Source organism: Colossoma macropomum, unplaced genomic scaffold (genome assembly GCF_904425465.1).
Source record: "Colossoma macropomum unplaced genomic scaffold, Colossoma_macropomum, whole genome shotgun sequence".
Classification (NCBI taxonomy): domain Eukaryota; kingdom Metazoa; phylum Chordata; class Actinopteri; order Characiformes; family Serrasalmidae; genus Colossoma; species Colossoma macropomum.
In genome coordinates, this window is record NW_023494805.1 from 5,615,002 (window position 1) to 5,632,329 (window position 17,328).

General features: G+C 40.4%; 1 protein-coding gene across 1 annotated transcript; it reads right to left on the minus strand.

Moving 5' to 3' along the window:
- Positions 1–6,053: 6,053 nt before the first annotated feature.
- Positions 6,054–11,414, minus strand: LOC118825955 (E3 ubiquitin-protein ligase TRIM21-like). Its single transcript, XM_036596837.1, has 6 exons — positions 10,755–11,414; positions 10,569–10,655; positions 9,033–9,266; positions 8,790–8,937; positions 8,182–8,208; positions 6,054–8,082 (listed from the first exon to the last, which is right to left on the minus strand). The coding sequence occupies exons 1-6, from the start codon at positions 11,385–11,387 to the stop codon at positions 7,535–7,537; spliced, it is 1,677 nt and encodes a 558-aa protein (XP_036452730.1). The 5' UTR covers positions 11,388–11,414; the 3' UTR covers positions 6,054–7,534.
- Between the last annotated feature and the right edge of the window lie 5,914 nt (positions 11,415–17,328).

Consider the following 17,328-nt stretch of genomic DNA (forward strand, 5'->3'; position numbering starts at 1 on the left):
CATGGATTTGCTTTAGGATCTTATTCCCACATGTAAATATCCCGTGGCCACGTGTTATTTTTATTTATACGGGATTTCACCAGCGGGGCTCCGTACGTTTTATATGATTTTCCGTGTCGTTATTTGCAAGTGATCCGATCAGATTTGTGTGTCCAGATATCGCCAGCCTATCTGCATGGGTTGCCATGGTAACAACGTAGACATCAGTAGCTACGTAGTTTTGCTGGTAACTACGTAGTCAGCAGATTTTAGGAGAGATGGAGGAGCATCATCTCCCCTTCCAAACTCCAAATTTTCTGGCATAAGCATGAATCTTTGGCACTCTTCTTAAATCCCAGCAGTTCCGTCTCTCTGGATTTGACATCATCGTTGTTTGTTGCGTTACGAGTGACGCAAAACACACTTCGAAATCCAATTTGAGCGTCCAGAGCGGCCAGACTGAGACACATCTGTAAAAATCTGATTGGATCCTCATTTCAAATCACCTCCAAACGTGGTTTGGATTAGTGCTGGACGATTTTCACGATTAATGAAATGGTGGGGCGGTCATCGGCTGGAGGTTAGGGAACCAGCCTTGCGACTGGCGCCTCTCACAGGTCTGTGTGCTGACCTCAGCTGAGCATGGTAGAAAAAAAACACAAACACTCCAAGACGGAGGCCGGCGGCGCTTCGCAGAGGATTGAGCTTGTACCAAAGACAGGTGGAAACATCAGTTCAGTGGTGTGGAAATTCATGTAAAGTGTAAGTTGTGTCAAAAGACAGTTGCAACCAAATGTAGCAGTACGACGAACCTGTTCCAGAACTTACGACTCAAACACCCAGTGGAACGGGAGCAGTGAGTGAAACAACGTGATGAAAATGGGCAAGTTTACCTGTCAGCGGGCATCTCTCCAGCCTGAAACAGTAGATAGGCTTGTGTTCCTTTCAAGAAACCTGTAAGGAACCATGTTTTTGCACTTTTCTTAATGTAAGGAGGTCACGCTCGCACGCTATTTAAAGCAAGAGTTACTTGTGAGTTTTAAGGAAGCTGCTTGCTTTTCTTAAAAGAATATCACTAATTAAGACGGTTCTTTTATGTTTTAATCATTGTTTTTTTCTGTTACAAATTTTGTTGTGCTTGCACAGTTTGAGTCATTTGAAAGAATATTTAAAAGTAACCACTATTTGCACAATTTAATAATTATAGGTGGTGCTGTTACTGTATTTGCACTTCTGCAGTCGTTTAAATTAAAATGCAAAAAAGAAATTGTGCCTTTTTTCAATGGCATTATACAAGAACCAAAGAAATCGGAATCGAGAATCGTTAATAAATTTGAAAATAATTGAGATTTTACTTTTTTGCAATATCGCCCAGCCCTAGTTTGGATTCGATTTGCAAAAAATTGGACTTCATTTGTTTTGTGCTGTGCAGACTATCAAAAATCAATCTGGATACAATCTGGTATGTCAAAAATTGGATTTGGGCTGGCAGTCTGAACATAGACTAAGATTTTTCTGTTTATTATTTGCACTATTTGTTGTTCTGGAGTGGGGAATAGAACTACTGCCATTTGGCTCAAACTTTGTCTATTAAAAAAATTGAGTGCCACAATAATCACATAGACAAACAACATTCATATACTGGTTGGAGTTGTAAATATGGCGCAGCAAGAAGTTAAATTCTTTGTTTTTCTGTGTAATTTTAATTTCAACCCTAATTCTCATTACTGTAAAGCTGTTTCTCATTACTGATACTTGTGTAACGTCCTTTCTTGCTCTGTCCTCGTCTTTTTCTGTTTCAGTCTTTGTTTTGTTGTTTCTCTGTGCCATGTGCTTTTGTTGTTGTTTTGGTCTGTGTCTCCTCCCTGGTCCTACCCCCTTGTCATCTGTCCCAGTCTAGTAGTCTGTAGCCCCGCCCTCTCATTAGTCCCAGGTGTCTTATTTCCCCTCAGTGTATTTATACCCGTGTTTGCTCAGTCCCATTTGTCTTGCATTGTCTGTTACCCTGTTGCTGTTGTCACTGATCTTGTTGGTAGGTTTCGTTTCTAGTCTAGTTCTTTTTTTCTTCTGTTTTGTTTCATCATGGACTTGTTTGTTCTATGAACCTCTGGACTCTGTTAAATTTGATTTAAATAAAAGCAACTTGCACGTCATCCAGCCTTGTCACCTTGTATTCTTGTACTGTACACCTTTTTTTCTTTTTTTTTTACTTTCTTGCAATTGGGAAAAAAGTTTACTTTACTTTTAACTGTTGAATCTCTTATTTAAATGTTGTCAAAAACATGCACATTTTAGGTATAAGCTTTAAAAAACTTACTAAAATCAAAACAGGAATAATATATATTCATTATAGACTTGTCTTACACAACAAACCTTACTGTGTCATGTTAATGAGAATTTGGTTAAGTTGGAAATGTTACTAAATATCATTTAAAATCAATTACATCAGCTTCAATCATTCAACCAGGCATCATCGTTTGTACGTAAATCAAATTTCAGTCAGTTTCATTTTTTCAAGCTGGGTCCCAAAGCCGAACATTTATGATTTAACAAATCTAACAAAGCCAAAAATTTAGAGATTTTTTTTTTATTCAGGTTGTTTCACAAACTGTCTTTTAGAACAAGAAAAGTCAAGTCAGAGTTTATTTATATAGCGCTTTTTACAACAGGTGTTGTCACAAAGCAGCTTTACAGAACAAGCTGGGTTCAAGTCCCCATGAGTGTCACCAGTGGCGACAGTGGCACAGACAAACTCCCTAAGAGCAAGAGGAAGAAACACTGAGAGGAACCAAGACTTAAAAGGGGAACCCATCCTCCTCTGGTCGCCATAGAATAACATAAGAGCAGCATGGACAGAGAATAAGGTTTTAACATTAATATGAAATATTAAAAATACAGAGAAGACATGAGTAGGCATATAATTCCCACATCAGTCATGTTCTATCATCACTCTGATTAAACAAATCAATAATAAGCTCTTGCTGATCTGAATTCTAATCTAAAGAGCTCATGTGCTTGTTTTAGAAAATCATGGGTTATCTAACAGGGCCGGAGTGGGACTTGTTTTCAGACTGGGAGTTACATGATGCAGAGCAGCCCAGCCCTAACTCCATTTCTCCTTCAACACACACAGACCTTGTCTGAAATCTACACATTCACATCTTCTTCATTTCTTACTCTTTATGTATAATTCATACACTGCGATAGCCAAGGTCGTTAACTAGTGCTCAAATGAAAACTAAAGAAAGCTTTTGTCTTAAATGTGACAATAATGACAACATGCTACAAACTAATGCTAAGTAAGTTAAGGTCAATGCTTCTCACTGCCCACCTGCTCGGATATGTCCTCATCCTCCTTAGGTACCTTTTTCATTCTTATCTTCTCAGTGCCTCCTTTTTTTTGCAGTTCTTGTTGCTGCTGTCCATCTTCACATGATTCACATATGAAAGCTGCTACATCAGTAATGCAGAAACAGTACTGAACTCTGTAGAGCACCAGATTCACACCGTCATGCTGAATTTGATACACTAATCTCTCGAGTCTGTGGTGGCTTCTTATTCAAATTTCTGTTCTGCCTTAAAAAGTGCAGGAATTACATGCTAGCACCAGTACAGGTGTGTATCGACCAAAATTTAAATCCAGTTCAGACGCTGTTTCAGTTGTTACACGCTTTCTTGTTATACACACTGTGTTTGGCTGTGAGTCATACCTGTGTTCAACGGTGGTGGGAGAGAGGTGAGCAAGCAGGCAGGCAAACAAAGGAGCGGGCGGGCGGGCGGGGCGGGCGGGCGGGCAGGCAGGCAGTGGTTTTATCAAATTGCTTAAAAGTTCAAAATAACCAAAAAGGTGGGCTTCTAAAGTGCAGATTCCAAATGTACAAAGTTTTCAAAATGACAAATGAAGAGGTTAAGCAGTAAGCTTTAAACAATAAGCATAAGCGGTGAAAAACTGTTTGTTCCCAACGTCTTCCATGTCTAAGCTATGAGGCTGTGCCTGTGCCTAAGGAAGACGCCATCTTAACTGGTGGTGTGTCAAAATAAGAGTTTCAAGTGAAAAGCCATTAAATCTAAATCAAAATTAACATCTCTCAAGGAAAATAAATTTAAACTCAAATCTGGCTCCTACAAGGTGTGTGACTGTATAACAAAGCTACCAGACTGATGTCTTTCTCACATAATAATAATAATAATAATAATAATAATAAATACTTTATATAGCACTTTTCATGCCGGTGGCAGCTCAAAGTGCTTTACAGACAGATGATAAAGTTAAACAATAATACAACAGATCAAATTAAAAAAATAAATACAACAAGACAGAGTTTTAATTAAACGCTGAGTTAAAGAGATTCATTTTTAGATGCTTCTTAAAAGTGAGCTCTGAGCTTGACTGTCTAATAAAAGGTGAACTGAGCTCCACAGTTTAGAAGCAGAATAACTGAACGAGTCTCTCTGTTTTCTGTATTTTACAGAGGGTGTTTGTAGAAGGTCAGAATCTGCAGATCTAAGATCATAAACAGACAGATGCTCTGTGATGTAAGCGGTGCTTTAAGGTTATTTAGAGCTTTTAAAACTAGTAGCAGAGCTTTAAAATCTATCCTGAGTGATACAGACAGGCAGTGCAGCTCTTTTAAAACAGGACTGATCTGATCTGTGTTGTTTTTGTTAGGATGCTGCCACATTTTGTATGATTTGTAAAGGATGTATTGTTTTCTTAGGACGTCCAGTAAGAAGTTCATTACAGTGATCAACTCTGCTGTAACAAATGCATGAACAAGTTTCTCTGTGTCGCTCTGAGATAGAAAAGGCCGAACTTTAGTGACATTTCTCAAATGATAGAAAGCTATTTTAGCCACTGTGTTTACATGTGGAATAAAACAGAGCTTAAAGAACCAAGTTTCCAATAAAGCAGCTTCTCTGAGTTTTTGTACAAAGCAATCAGTGATTTAATTGTAGAAAATTTTGCGGCATCCACTGAAAAATATTTGACACACAGCTGGTCAGTCTGTCTACAGAGTCTTGATCATCAGAAGGAATATAAATGTATAACTGGGTGTCGTCAGCATAGCTATGAAAATTTATACTATGTTTCCCAATGAAATCACCTAGAGGTAGCATGTACAAAAAGAAAAGCAAAGACCCTAAAACTGAACCTTGAAGGACTCCACAAGAAATGCCAAATCTTTTTGATAAATGATTTCCCATTGAAACCATGAACTGCCTACTACCTAACTGTTTCTGAGTCAATGTAATACATTTTAAAGTAACTTTCAAGTACTTGGGCCCAATGGCATGGTGCATTATCCTGCAGGAATATCCCATCATTGTGGAGGTACATGAAGTCCATGAAGGGCTGCAAATGATCACCAGTCAACCATCAATAGTGAAACGGTCAAGGACGTGTTCAGACGGACCAGTGGACCCAAACCGTACCATGAGAGCACACCCTACACCAGTATGAAACCACTACCAGCATGCACAGTGCCTTGTTGACAACTGGAGTCCATGGCTTCATGGGCTTTGCACCACACACAAACCCTATCATAAGCCTAAAACAATTGGTACTGTGACTTATCAGACCATGCCACATGTTGCTAGTCCTCCAGGGTCCAGTTATGTTTAGTTTAGTCATGTTTAGTCACCATAACAACTTCAGTTAGGACTGAATTTAGGACAGTAGCTATTACAGAACAACAGTTTTTAAGTTCATAATCTTATCCATTAACTCCAGATAAGAAAACAGTATTACAGAAGCATCCAAAACAGACAAAATTTCCTAAATACTGTCCTAAATTTAAAACCCCAGAGATCTTTTAAGTTCTGTTTTAACCATCAGTTTCTGTTATGTTATGTAGTGACAGGCAGCATAGTCCATTACTAGCATAAATACATGACATTTGTGTTGAAAAAAAGTGCTTTGACCTATGAGGGTTTATTTTTCCAACGCTGCATTTTAAAAATCTCAGACAGACACTGCAGACATGATCTCTGCCATCCCCTGTCGTAGCAAAAAGTAAGCACTTGTAGTAACTCAAACTAAAACTCAAAGCACCAGAATTGGCAGGAAATGCACAATTTCTTTTATTAAGATTAAGGCTCTCCAGCAGACAAGCATTAATCTGAGTTGGCCCAGGTAGCAACTGACCAGCTCGCAAAAACTCACACTTCTTATACTCTTTCTGGGCAAGGGGGGGTTAACACCTGGCTCCTCCTTGCCCCTCCCAATTATGTAATCTCTGTTCTGATTTGCCACCATTATCTTCAAGAAAATTCCCACCAATATTTTCAAACCCAAAAGTAACATTTTTGGCTTGTGACATCACTCCTTGTGTCCCAGCCCCACCATTGGGCCTTCTTGCGCCAGATCCGGCCCCCGGCCCTGCCAGACCACCAGGCCTCCTTCCACAGACCACCATCCAGGCATCCTCACCAGCAGGTTCTCATGGCCGGCAACTGTCCCCCAGCCAGACTCCACTGTCGAGCCTCGTCGCGGTGCCTTGACCGCCCTCGCCTCCCATCTTCGCCATGTTGCTTGTTCTTGTATTTCTCAGACAGGATCGGTCATCTCCCCCGTTTTACCTTGTTAATATTAATATTTTGAACATACTGTTTCAAAGGAATGACCTTTCATTACGGGAAACCTGCCGCTCAGTGCTAATGAACAGCCATGAAGCAGGGTAAGTCATCTCCAGCCACACATATCCAGTCCATGGTGACCAGTAAACCCTCTCAATGAGCGTCACAGCACAGCACAGTCAGAACATCATAAACATCACATATACACACATATAATGTCCCCACAGTCACAACTATTTAAATGTTTTTAAGTCTCTCACCACTTCCACTTCTCCTTGGTGCTCTGTGCTCCGCATGGCCATGCCTCCCATGCGTCCCTGGCCATTGAGATTTGTTGAACAATCTTCAAAATGTTTGGAATGAAAGTAAACATATTTTTCTGCATCCTATTAAAATTGGTTTATGAGTATTTACAGTTTGAAGGGTCTTGCTCAGGAAATCTCATACAAACCCAGTTCCAAAAAAGTTGGGACAGCGTGTGAAATACTAATAAAAACAGAGAGCAGTGGTGAGTAACGTCTACTGCACCTGTATTAAGCTGAAAATAGTACAAAAACACAAACACAATGTTTGATGTTTTACCTTATGAACGTTATTTTTTGTAAATATATACATATTTCAAACTTGATTGCTACAACACATTTCAAAATAGTTAGGACCTACCTGTAGTAAACTAAAGAAGCAACACTTGGACACCAAATATTTCTTGGCTGATCGGCTGCATTTGTGGGAAAACAGAAAATCAAATAAATTTGATTCTTTACAAAGCTAGTCCTTTAATTTAGCAGTTCAACCCTACCAGTAGATGTTCCTAATTTCTGATCTATAGATAAATCTAAAAAAAAAAATTGATACAAGTATTTCACTGTGTGCAGTCTTTTCTGCTCATACATTCATGTACAGCACAACGTACGTTAAAATTGTATTTTAGGAAACGTTTTTATTATGGTTTGAAGTGTTCTTATTGTAGAAAAAAGCCTCAGTTATCATGTTCAACAGGTGTGATGATCAGCGGTGCTGAGTTTTCACCTTCATCATTGTCACCAGGGCTGAAATATGGATAGAGTTTCTCAGTGAAAGACTGACCAGTGAAAGAGTAGATAAGAGACCCGACCTCAACATCATAGAAGGAGACCAGACCCTCCTCATAATCCACAAACACCCCCACCTTCTGGGGAGCCTGTTTCAAGGAGAGAGAAACAGGGGTAGATTCCACAGCCTCATATTCAGTCTCATTGCTTAGACACACAGTCCAGTATCCATCCTCAGGACTCAGTGTTATATCTCCCTTCCTGTTACTGGACTCTGTGGTCACTCCTAAATCCCACTCAGTCTTCCCACTGACCTGGACCTCATAGTAAAACCTCCCTGAGGAGAACTCCTCCTTTGCCAGGGCACAGGGACACTCATCAAACCTCTCTGGGTTGTCAGGGAGATTCTGCTCTGTGTCTCCATTTACCACTTGTTTCCCATCATCAGACAGAATAAGGATGGAATTTGCTGTATCAGGATCCAGAGTCACATCCACTGAGAGAGAAAACACACTTTTACACTCATTTTCAATAGTTCACAGCATATAATAACAAAGAAACACATTATTTATGTGATCAATGAGAGTCCACATACCTGCATATTGTTGAATTGATTTGAGTTCTGTTTGGAACAGAACCATGAACATCATCAGGTATCATTATTTAAACTGATGATTAAATGTTTGCTACAAATTCATCATCATCATCATCATCATCATCATCATTAACCGCTTAGTTTAGATAGGTTCACGGTAGCAGTTGGGAGAGCAGAGAATCCCAGATGACCCTGAATGGGATCGCAAATACAAGCGGTGGAAATGAGCTTTCTTCGCAGGGTGGTGGGCTACACACTACTTGATAGGGTGAGGAGCTCAGTCATCTGGGATGAGCTCAGAGGGCATCTGATCAGGATGCCCCTGGATGGTGGGGGTTCACCAGGGGTCGTCCTAGGACCTGCTGGAGGTATTATATCTCCAAGTTGGCCTGGGAGCGGCTTGGGGTCCTCCTGAATGAGCTAGAGAAGGTTGCAGGGGACTGGGTCATCTGGGATTCTCTGCTCTCCCAACTGCTATCGTGACCCTATCTGGACTAAGCGGTTAATGAAGATGATGATGATAAACTAAACTGACATTAAGTGCTTTTTTGAGGAATTCTTGAAATAACATTTTCATCACAAGATCTGGCTCATCGGTAGATACTCACCAATTGGCACAAGCTTCTCCATCTCCTTACTGATTGATTCCCGAAGCCGAGACAGAGCTCTCCTCAGAGTCTCCACCTTCAGATGAGTGTTAATCCTGACGTCAGTCCAGTTCTTGGTGTGTGGAGGGCTGCAGAGGGACGGGTAAACCTACAGTCCAGCAGGAGAGAGGAGAAACCCCTCAGCATGGGGAGTGCTGTCCTGTGATGGACTGCATTACTACTGAGAAACAGAGGGACTCTGACCTGTAGGAGGTGGAGGTGGTCCTCAGTGTGGGAGAGCTGCTCCAGCTCAGTGTCTCTCCTCTTTAGCTCAGTGATTTCCTGCTCCAGCTCTTTAATGAACTCTTCAGCCTGCCTCTCTGCTGCTTTCTGCTTCTCCTCCATCACCTCAAGCAGCTCCGCCTGGCTTTTCTCAATGCAGCGCAGCAGAGCTCTGAAGACCTCCACACTGTCTGCTTTCTCCTTCTCTGTGATTTTCTAACAGGAGGCCATTAATTCATATCATTTTTTTGTATTTAAATCAGTTTAAATCTATGTAGCGCCCCTACATCGGGTCATGGTAAATATCTGAACTTGGCTAAATGTCCCGTTAGGGCGCCCTGGGTTCTGTTAATGTGGTTTAGTAGCTCTGAATGACTTTACTGCTTATTTATGGATTGATTCTAGCTTAATGTTTGCAAAAAGTATACCTTGGCGGTGCCTCCAATAAATTAGGTAGACGGGAAATATGCTAGTACCCCCCCTCTGATGAAATAAACAGCACTTAGAATACTTACATGTAGGATGTATATAGGTATTGGATTTAATACACCCCAAAAACACAATATAAACACTCTCAAGAAAATAAAAGGGTAAACTCATATAGAAACTGTATGGCTCAGAAATCTCTAATTCACAAACCTGCTCTTAAAAGAGTTTAAACCAAATGTATAGCTTGAAAGTAAGGCAAGTTTAAGACAGAGCTATTGTTCTCAACTGTTGTTAGAAACAATCCTCAACTTTAAATTCTAATACACCTAAACTGTGCAGTGGGCCCACGCACGCGCACTCTCTCACACTCTCACTCTCAACCTGCATTTAACCCCTTGTTCACGTTGCAGGCCTGGGTCGTTGCTAGGGCAAAAAAACACAATGGCCCCTTCACTCTTATGAGCCAATAAGATAGTCAAACAGTTGTTCTAACTCACTGTGTTGCTAAACTCTCTCTCTCACTTATCTCTCTCCCTGGCAGCAGCGTCACTCGGGGGGCTCGGAGTGGCTAGGCTAGTCGGCTGAGGCGGCCAACAGTGCAGACTCCCATGGTGCCAATGGAAGTTTGGGCTTTCAGGTCACCCAAACCGCTAACCGGTGATGGCCGAGCGTTGAGCGAGGTCTATAACTAACTTGGTTGGACAGGAGAAGGTTTGGTTGAGCTAACCAAAGAGTCCAATATTAGCTATCACACGAGGCTGGCGGCCAGTCTGAGCTAGGCTAGCGGGCAGTTCAGTGAGTGTAGCTAACCGCTATAAGTACCAGTAATTACACAACATTACCATATCTTTCCTTGTCTCAAAGTTGTATTCGTGTTATCGATCTAATAACTGAAAGCAAATTAAAAGAAGGGAGAAGAAATAAAGATAAAGAATATAACGTAGTTTATCAATATTAAACCAAATTTATATGAACTATTTTAAAGGAACAAAACTCCTATGACTGATTATTTAACAGGGTTACACCTAGAAAGTGAATTATAATTGAATGAAAGTAGTGACTACAGTGCAGGTCACTGTTTACACTCACTTTACTGAGTTTTACAGAGTGTTTGATTTCCTCAATCTTCTTCAGTCGGTCCTGGATCATCTGCTGAACTTCTGCCTGTGTCTTCCCCTTAGACACATTATAAACAAGCCAAGCATTAACTTGAAGATTTTTTTTATTTCAGAAAAAATGAGATGGAGTTAGTAAGTTAGTCTAAATATTCCTCACCCTTCTGTGTCTAAGCTCCTCCTCTATAGGAACAGTGCTGTGAGTCTTGTGGTCTGTCTCAGTGCAGAACTGACACACACTCGTCTGGTCGTCTCTACAGAACAGCTCCAGGGGTCTCTCATGTTTCTGGCAGATGTAGTCCTCCAGGGTCTCCACAGCGTCCATCAGTTTGTGTTTCTTGTGTTTAGCTGCAGTTTTATGAGGCGTCAGATGAGTCTCACAGTAAGATACTCCACAGTCCAGACAGGACTTTACAGCCTCCAGCTTCTCCTCACTGCAGTAGTCACACAGAACCATCTTACGTTTCAAGGGACGTTTCTCTGGAGCTCTGCTGGATTTCACCTGAACTGACTTCTTGAACTGAGCAGCCAGTCCAGAGATGAACGTGTTCACACGTAGTTCAGGTCTTTTACGGAATTTTGTCTTACAAACTGGACACTGGCAGCGTGAACTGCTGTCCCAGCACTCTTTGAGACAGACCCTACAGAAGTTGTGTCCACATGGAGTAGAGACTGGATCAGTGAACACATCTAGACAGATACAGCACAGGAGCTGATCTTCAGACAGGAGACTGCTGGAGGAAGCCATGACTAATGGAGGAGACAGACAGACATCATGATCATTCGAGATCATAGAAAACTTTACTGTGCTATGAAACCTTCTCTTTGTGCTGAATTCACTCTCTAACTGCTCTCAGTCTGTTAGCCTAAAACAATCAGCAGAGTTTAGAAATTTACATTTAAACTATTTAACCTTTAAAGTCCAACTCCAAAAAAGTTGGGACACTGTGCAAAATGTAAATAAAAACAAAATGCAATGATGTGCAAATTATTTAAACCCTACATGTAGCAGAAAATAGTGCAAGGACAACTTGTGAAATGTTGAAACTGCAAAATTGTATTGTTTTCTAAAAATATATGCCAATTTTGAATTTGACATCGGCAACACATTTCAAAAAAGTTGGGACGGGGACATGTTTACCACTGTGCTGCATCACCTCTTCTTTTAACAGGGCTGTGTAAGTGTTTGGGAACTGAGGAGACACTGCTGTAGTTTTGAAAGTAAAATGTTTTCCTGTTCTTGCTTAATATATGATTTCAGTTGCTCAACAGTTCAGGGTCTCCTTTGTTGTATTTTTCATGTCATAATGAGCCAAATGTTTCAGTGGTGACAGGTCTGGACTGCAGGCAAGCCAGTTTAGCACTTGGGCTCTTCTACTACAGAGCCATGCTGTTGTAATACATGCAGAATGTAGTTTGACACTGTCTTGCTGAAATAAGCAAGACCTTCCCTGAAAAAGACGTTGTCTGGATGGCAGCATATCTTGCTCAAAAACCTGTATATACTGACATGCCAAAAGTCATGAGACATGAACTAGTATCGTATAAGAGCCTGGCAAAGTGTAGCAACTCCATGGTATCGGTTCCACAAGTGGACAGAAGATGTCTGAAGGGATGTTGAGGCTTGCCGTCTGGATAGCCACTCATAGCACCATGGTATTCATAGGTGCAGGATCTTTGGTGCAAATCGACCTCTCTACTCCCACTCTTCAGACCATGCCACATGTTACCAGTCCTCTGGGGTCCAGTTAGCAACCTCTTGAGCCCAAGTAAAATGCTTTGTCTGGTGTCATGGTGTTAACAGAGACATTCTAGCAGGACTTCAGCTCAAAAATTCCATGGAAGCTAAAGACCACTGCACTGACATGCGGGATATGCATGTGGGGCCTCCTGCATTGAATGTGGATGTGATTTCTGCCAGAGTCGCTTGTCTGTTTGCACAGACAATTCTAGTCAGATGCCAACAATTACGATCATTAAGCACCTGTGGGTGGCCACTGCACTGTCCACTGTTGGTGGTAATGCCTTCCAAGACATACTCCCGGCACACATGTAACACTGTGGATCGAGGAATGTTAAATGCCTGCAAAACTTTGGAAATGAAATTTCCCCATCCATCTTGCATCCACTATCATGCCTTGTTTGAATAATTCATGTCGCCTTGCCATGAGCACACTAGCCAGTGTTCAACCTCACTCACAATATAACACCTCACAACTTAAACAAGTGTGGGTGTTCCCAAGCCATGCCCTGAGATAACCCCACTTCATAATCAGTTTACATACTGCTACCCCATGACTCTGTCCATCGGACACTTTTCCACTTTGCCTTAGTCCATCTTGAACTCAGGCCCAGAGAAGCCGGCGGCGTTTCTGGATTCTGTTCATGTATGGTTGCTTCTTTGCATGGTAGAGTTTTAACTTGCATTTGTGGATGCGTCAAAAAACTGTTCACAGACATTGGTTTTCAGAAGTGTTCCTGAGCCCATGCAGTGAATTCCACTACAGAACCGTGTCTGTTTTTAATGAAATACTGTCTCAGTTGAAATGTGTTGCTGGCATCAAATTCAATATGGGCATATATTTTTCAAAAAACAAAAGATCTCAGTTTTAACATGAGGTGTGATTTGTTGTCTTTGTACTGTTTTCAATTAAACATAGTGTAAATGATTTGCACATCTGCCTCACTCTATGTTTATTTACATTTTGTACAGCATCCCAACTGTTTCGAAAACAGAGTTGCAGAATATTTAAAGAGTTCAAAAGAAATAGAACACTGCAGACAGGAAACTCAGGAAAACCAGTTTCTCCTTTCTGGCTACTTTCTCCTCCTTCCTCTATGAGTTTATCTCACCTGCAGTGGTGGTAGTTCCTCTAAGAAAGTCTGGAGAAGCTTCAAACTGCAGACTGATTTAGGAAAAACAAGAAGCTTCAGGCTGGATGTCGAGCTCAGCTGCAACACACTGGACTGCGTTTATGAAACACTACTTTCGTTTTCTTCACAGTGACGTCATGAGGTCACGCCCACCATTTCCTCATGACGGTTTGTTGCACTTGCAGGTTTTGTCCACCAGGTGGAAGACATTTACCAGCAGGGTTACAGAATCCCAACTTATACCTTAATGTCCAAAAAGCATCAAACTTATTCAACCATGTGAAAATATATCTGACTTAAAGTGCTGTGTTTAATATACTAACTCATTAAAACCACTTAGGACCTTGAAGTTTTGAGGTTTTCTGAGTTTCTGGTTTTGATCATTTTAATTTTTGAACTGTAAAAAGAACTGAAAATAAATGGGTTGAAGAATAAAGCAAAGCAACCAAAGGTTTCTGCAAAATGCTTCCAAATTTTCAATTTTTCTTCATTTTTTTTATAATAATTTTCCACGTTTGTTTTAAATGTATTTGTAGATATTTCCAGAGCAAAATCACCGGAGTGCATTTTTGAAAGGTGACAAAATCAAGTAATTTAATTTCAATTTTATGCTTCAGGTTTTAAGGCTCCATTTCTATTTTAGATCATATGTTGCGTTTGTCGTACAGGCCTTCACACATCTTGTTCATACAGTGGCAGATCCATCACTGCTCAGTAAAACGCAAATTCACCACCAGAGGGCAGCAGAGTGACCTCCTAAGATTGCTCTGTAGCTCTGACCCAGAAAATCTATTTCAGTTCAATTTTTTTTCTTATTGATTCTTTACACAAATAAGCTGCAGCCAGGGGAAACAAGTAAACTAACATAGAGAAATATCAATAAAATCAATAAAACACAGGTTCCAGTTTTCACAGCTTTCTTTTTACAGGAAGGAGATCATTTTCAGATAAGACTCCACACCTTTGGTGAAGTGACAAATAGGGGTCTAAACTTTTACACCGTATACTTATCCATATACTGCTTTGCCAACAAAATAATTAGATAATTTCTAAACCCAAATAAAACATTTTCAAGTTCAAATTCACTATAAGTAAAGGCCAAGATCAAGCCAAACGTGAAAAGGGCTTTCTTATATCAATGGACACTTTAAATCTGGACACTAAAAAGGTTTTTATTTCATTGGATAAATCTGGTGAATAATCTTGTAAGAAACCTCCTTGATTTTATTAATCAGTGAAGACGTATTGGGAATCGTCCAGACCTTCTTCCAACAAATATCTTTGGCAGATTTGTTCCAAATATCCATTACATGTGGCACTGAAACAGCGGAATTTTGTAGAAAAACCACAAATCTTCCTATTATTTGTTGAAACACCTGCAACTTTGAAACATACCTTCCCTATTGGTATGTTAATTGGATCAAATGAGGGTTTTACTGAACATGGTAGATAAATAGATCTCTTATGCAACATTCTAACCCCCGACAATAGTGCACTGTTTGGGACTAATAGTAATTCTGTGAGGAATTCTAATAGAAATTCTTTTTTAAGTATTTCTTGATCCAGTAAATTTTAAAGGTCTGATTCAAAGTACTGAAGTCAAGAAACTCCAGCCCCCCTTTACTATAACTATAAATATTTTCCCAGACACAATTTTAAAACAAATGAACTCCTTACAAAGCGTTCTATGTACATCCAAGGAAAGCCTGCATATCACTGTTGTCAGAGCAAAACCTCATATCTCCAGAATGGTAACTTTACAGGAGAAGGAAAAACATACACTACTTTTAATGTAAGTCAATGGAACCAGACATTTTTCCATGTCATTTCTGGCCGTTTTTCTCAGTCCATTCATCATGAAATTTACACATAATGTAAAGGACAACATTTTGGCAAATTATGGCAAAAACTGAAAAGCAACAAAAATGGAGAAAGTTTTTGTTCCAACAGCAGCAATATGTAAGCCTAGAAATGCCCTCTGCCTTAGAGAGCAACATCCCGCCTCTGAGTCATAAATCCCTCGTCAGCCACTGATTAAACATTTTCTTACCTTTTTCTTAAGATAGCATTTTGGTTTTTAGTTATAAAACTTCTGAGATTATCAATTCTGAGGACACAGTGTCTTTAACTGGAATGTTACAGATAGAAGACAGTTCATACAACTTTTAACTGCCTTCAACTCACATTTATTTAGATTCAGGCGATGACCGGAAGCATTTCAAAAGGTTTGAATAACATCAAGAGCTAAAGGAAACTGGGAAGGGTCTTTTAAAAAAGGGTAGTATTGGGCTCCCGAGTGGCGCAACAAGCGTTGGCTCTGCCATCAGGAGATTGTGAGTTTGATCCCTGGTGATCCTACAGCCATCCGTGGCCGGGAGTCCAAGAGAGCACAATGGACCCTTTTCACAAAGAGTCGCGATTACTTCCGGCTTAAGCGTTAGCAGGGTAAACTCGCTTCCGTTCCATATAACTACTGCAGAAGCGATGACAAAATGTTATAGTAGTGAACTATAATGCTCCAATACTGAGGTACAACAGCTATATTTCAGTTTTCCTGCACTGTCATGACAAACAGTGAGAATAAGAAGTGGATGGAGGCTCTGACTTAACTGTAAACAGAGCTAAAATGCTGTATGTGTGGGACAGCCTTGTTTTTGCTGCAGCTGCTTCACAGCAAGCAGCGTCTGTCTTTCTACAACATGCCAGTGATTTCGCTAATAACTCTGTCTTCAAAAGAAAGAAGAACTTATATATGTGGCACGAATTTGATGGACGTTTATATTAAGCTAGCTATGCTGGCTAGAAGCTACTGCTAACAGTAATGTTAGCTATTATCCCAAACTAATGCTAGATTACCCGGCTAACATAATGCAGCATCACCAGTTCATTTTGCACTCATCTTTAAAAAGCTAATGCAGGCAATAAACCGTCAACGAAATAATCCTTACATGATCAGTTTGGTACGAACAGCTAACGTTAGCTGGCACATTATGTCAGAGACCTTACGTGGCTCTTCCCAGATCACATACTAGCTAACCTGGCTATGTCAGGAAATGGAAATCAAAATGTCACCTCATAACCGCGATGCTAAGATACACATTAGCTACGAGTCTCGTTTTTGATTGAGCAGTGAAAGGCGGATGTTTTCCGAAGTACTTCTTCAAAAATTGCCATGAAACTAAAATAAAGATGCTGTTTGGCAGGTCGCTAACACAGCCAGCCAGCTAGCTTTAAAGTTTGCTACTCATATGAAGCTAGTGTAGCTAGTGTTCCTTAAACTGTTAACGGTAGGCTAGCTAATTAGCGCCTGTAGCCTGCTAGCCTACCGTAAGCTAAAAGAGAGTTTAAACGAGGTCAAACAGACTTTACATATAAAAGTTCTGGTTTGTGTTTATAATATTAGAGAAATCGCTGCTGTAAACGTGTCACAGAACCTGCTCCACGTTAGCCGGCTGGTGCCAGCAGCTAATGAAAGGTAGCTTCCTTGTTTGGGAATACAACTACAGTTAGCAGTGGCCTCTAGCATAGCTAGCTAGCTACAGCTAAACAATGTCTAACAAATTCATACTATATATAAAAGTTCTTCTTTCTTTTGAAAACAGAAATATTACAGAAATCGCTGGCATGTTATTCAAAGACAGAGAGGCTGCTTGATGTGAGGCAGCTGCAGCAGCAGTAAGCAGGGCTACACCACACATACAGATACACACAGTTTAGCTCTGTTTAAAGTTAAATCAGAGCTTCCATCCACTTTCTGTTCTCACTGTTTGTCGTGACCGTGCAGGAAAACTAAAATATAGCTGTTGTAGCTCAGTGTTTGAGCATTATAGTTCACTACAATAACATTTTGTCATCGCTCC

Bases quoted from the DNA above. Each gene is read 5' to 3' on its own strand.
- LOC118825955 (XM_036596837.1), bottom strand. From the start codon at position 11,387: ATGATCTCGAATGATCATGATGTCTGTCTGTCTCCTCCATTAGTCATG. The intron at 9,267-10,568 runs GTGAGTGTAAAC...GCCTCCTGTTAG, and splicing joins ACTCTGTAAAACTCAGTAAA to AAAATCACAGAGAAGGAGAA. The intron at 8,209-8,789 runs GTGAGTATCTAC...TGTTCCAAACAG, and splicing joins GGAGAAGCTTGTGCCAATTG to AACTCAAATCAATTCAACAA.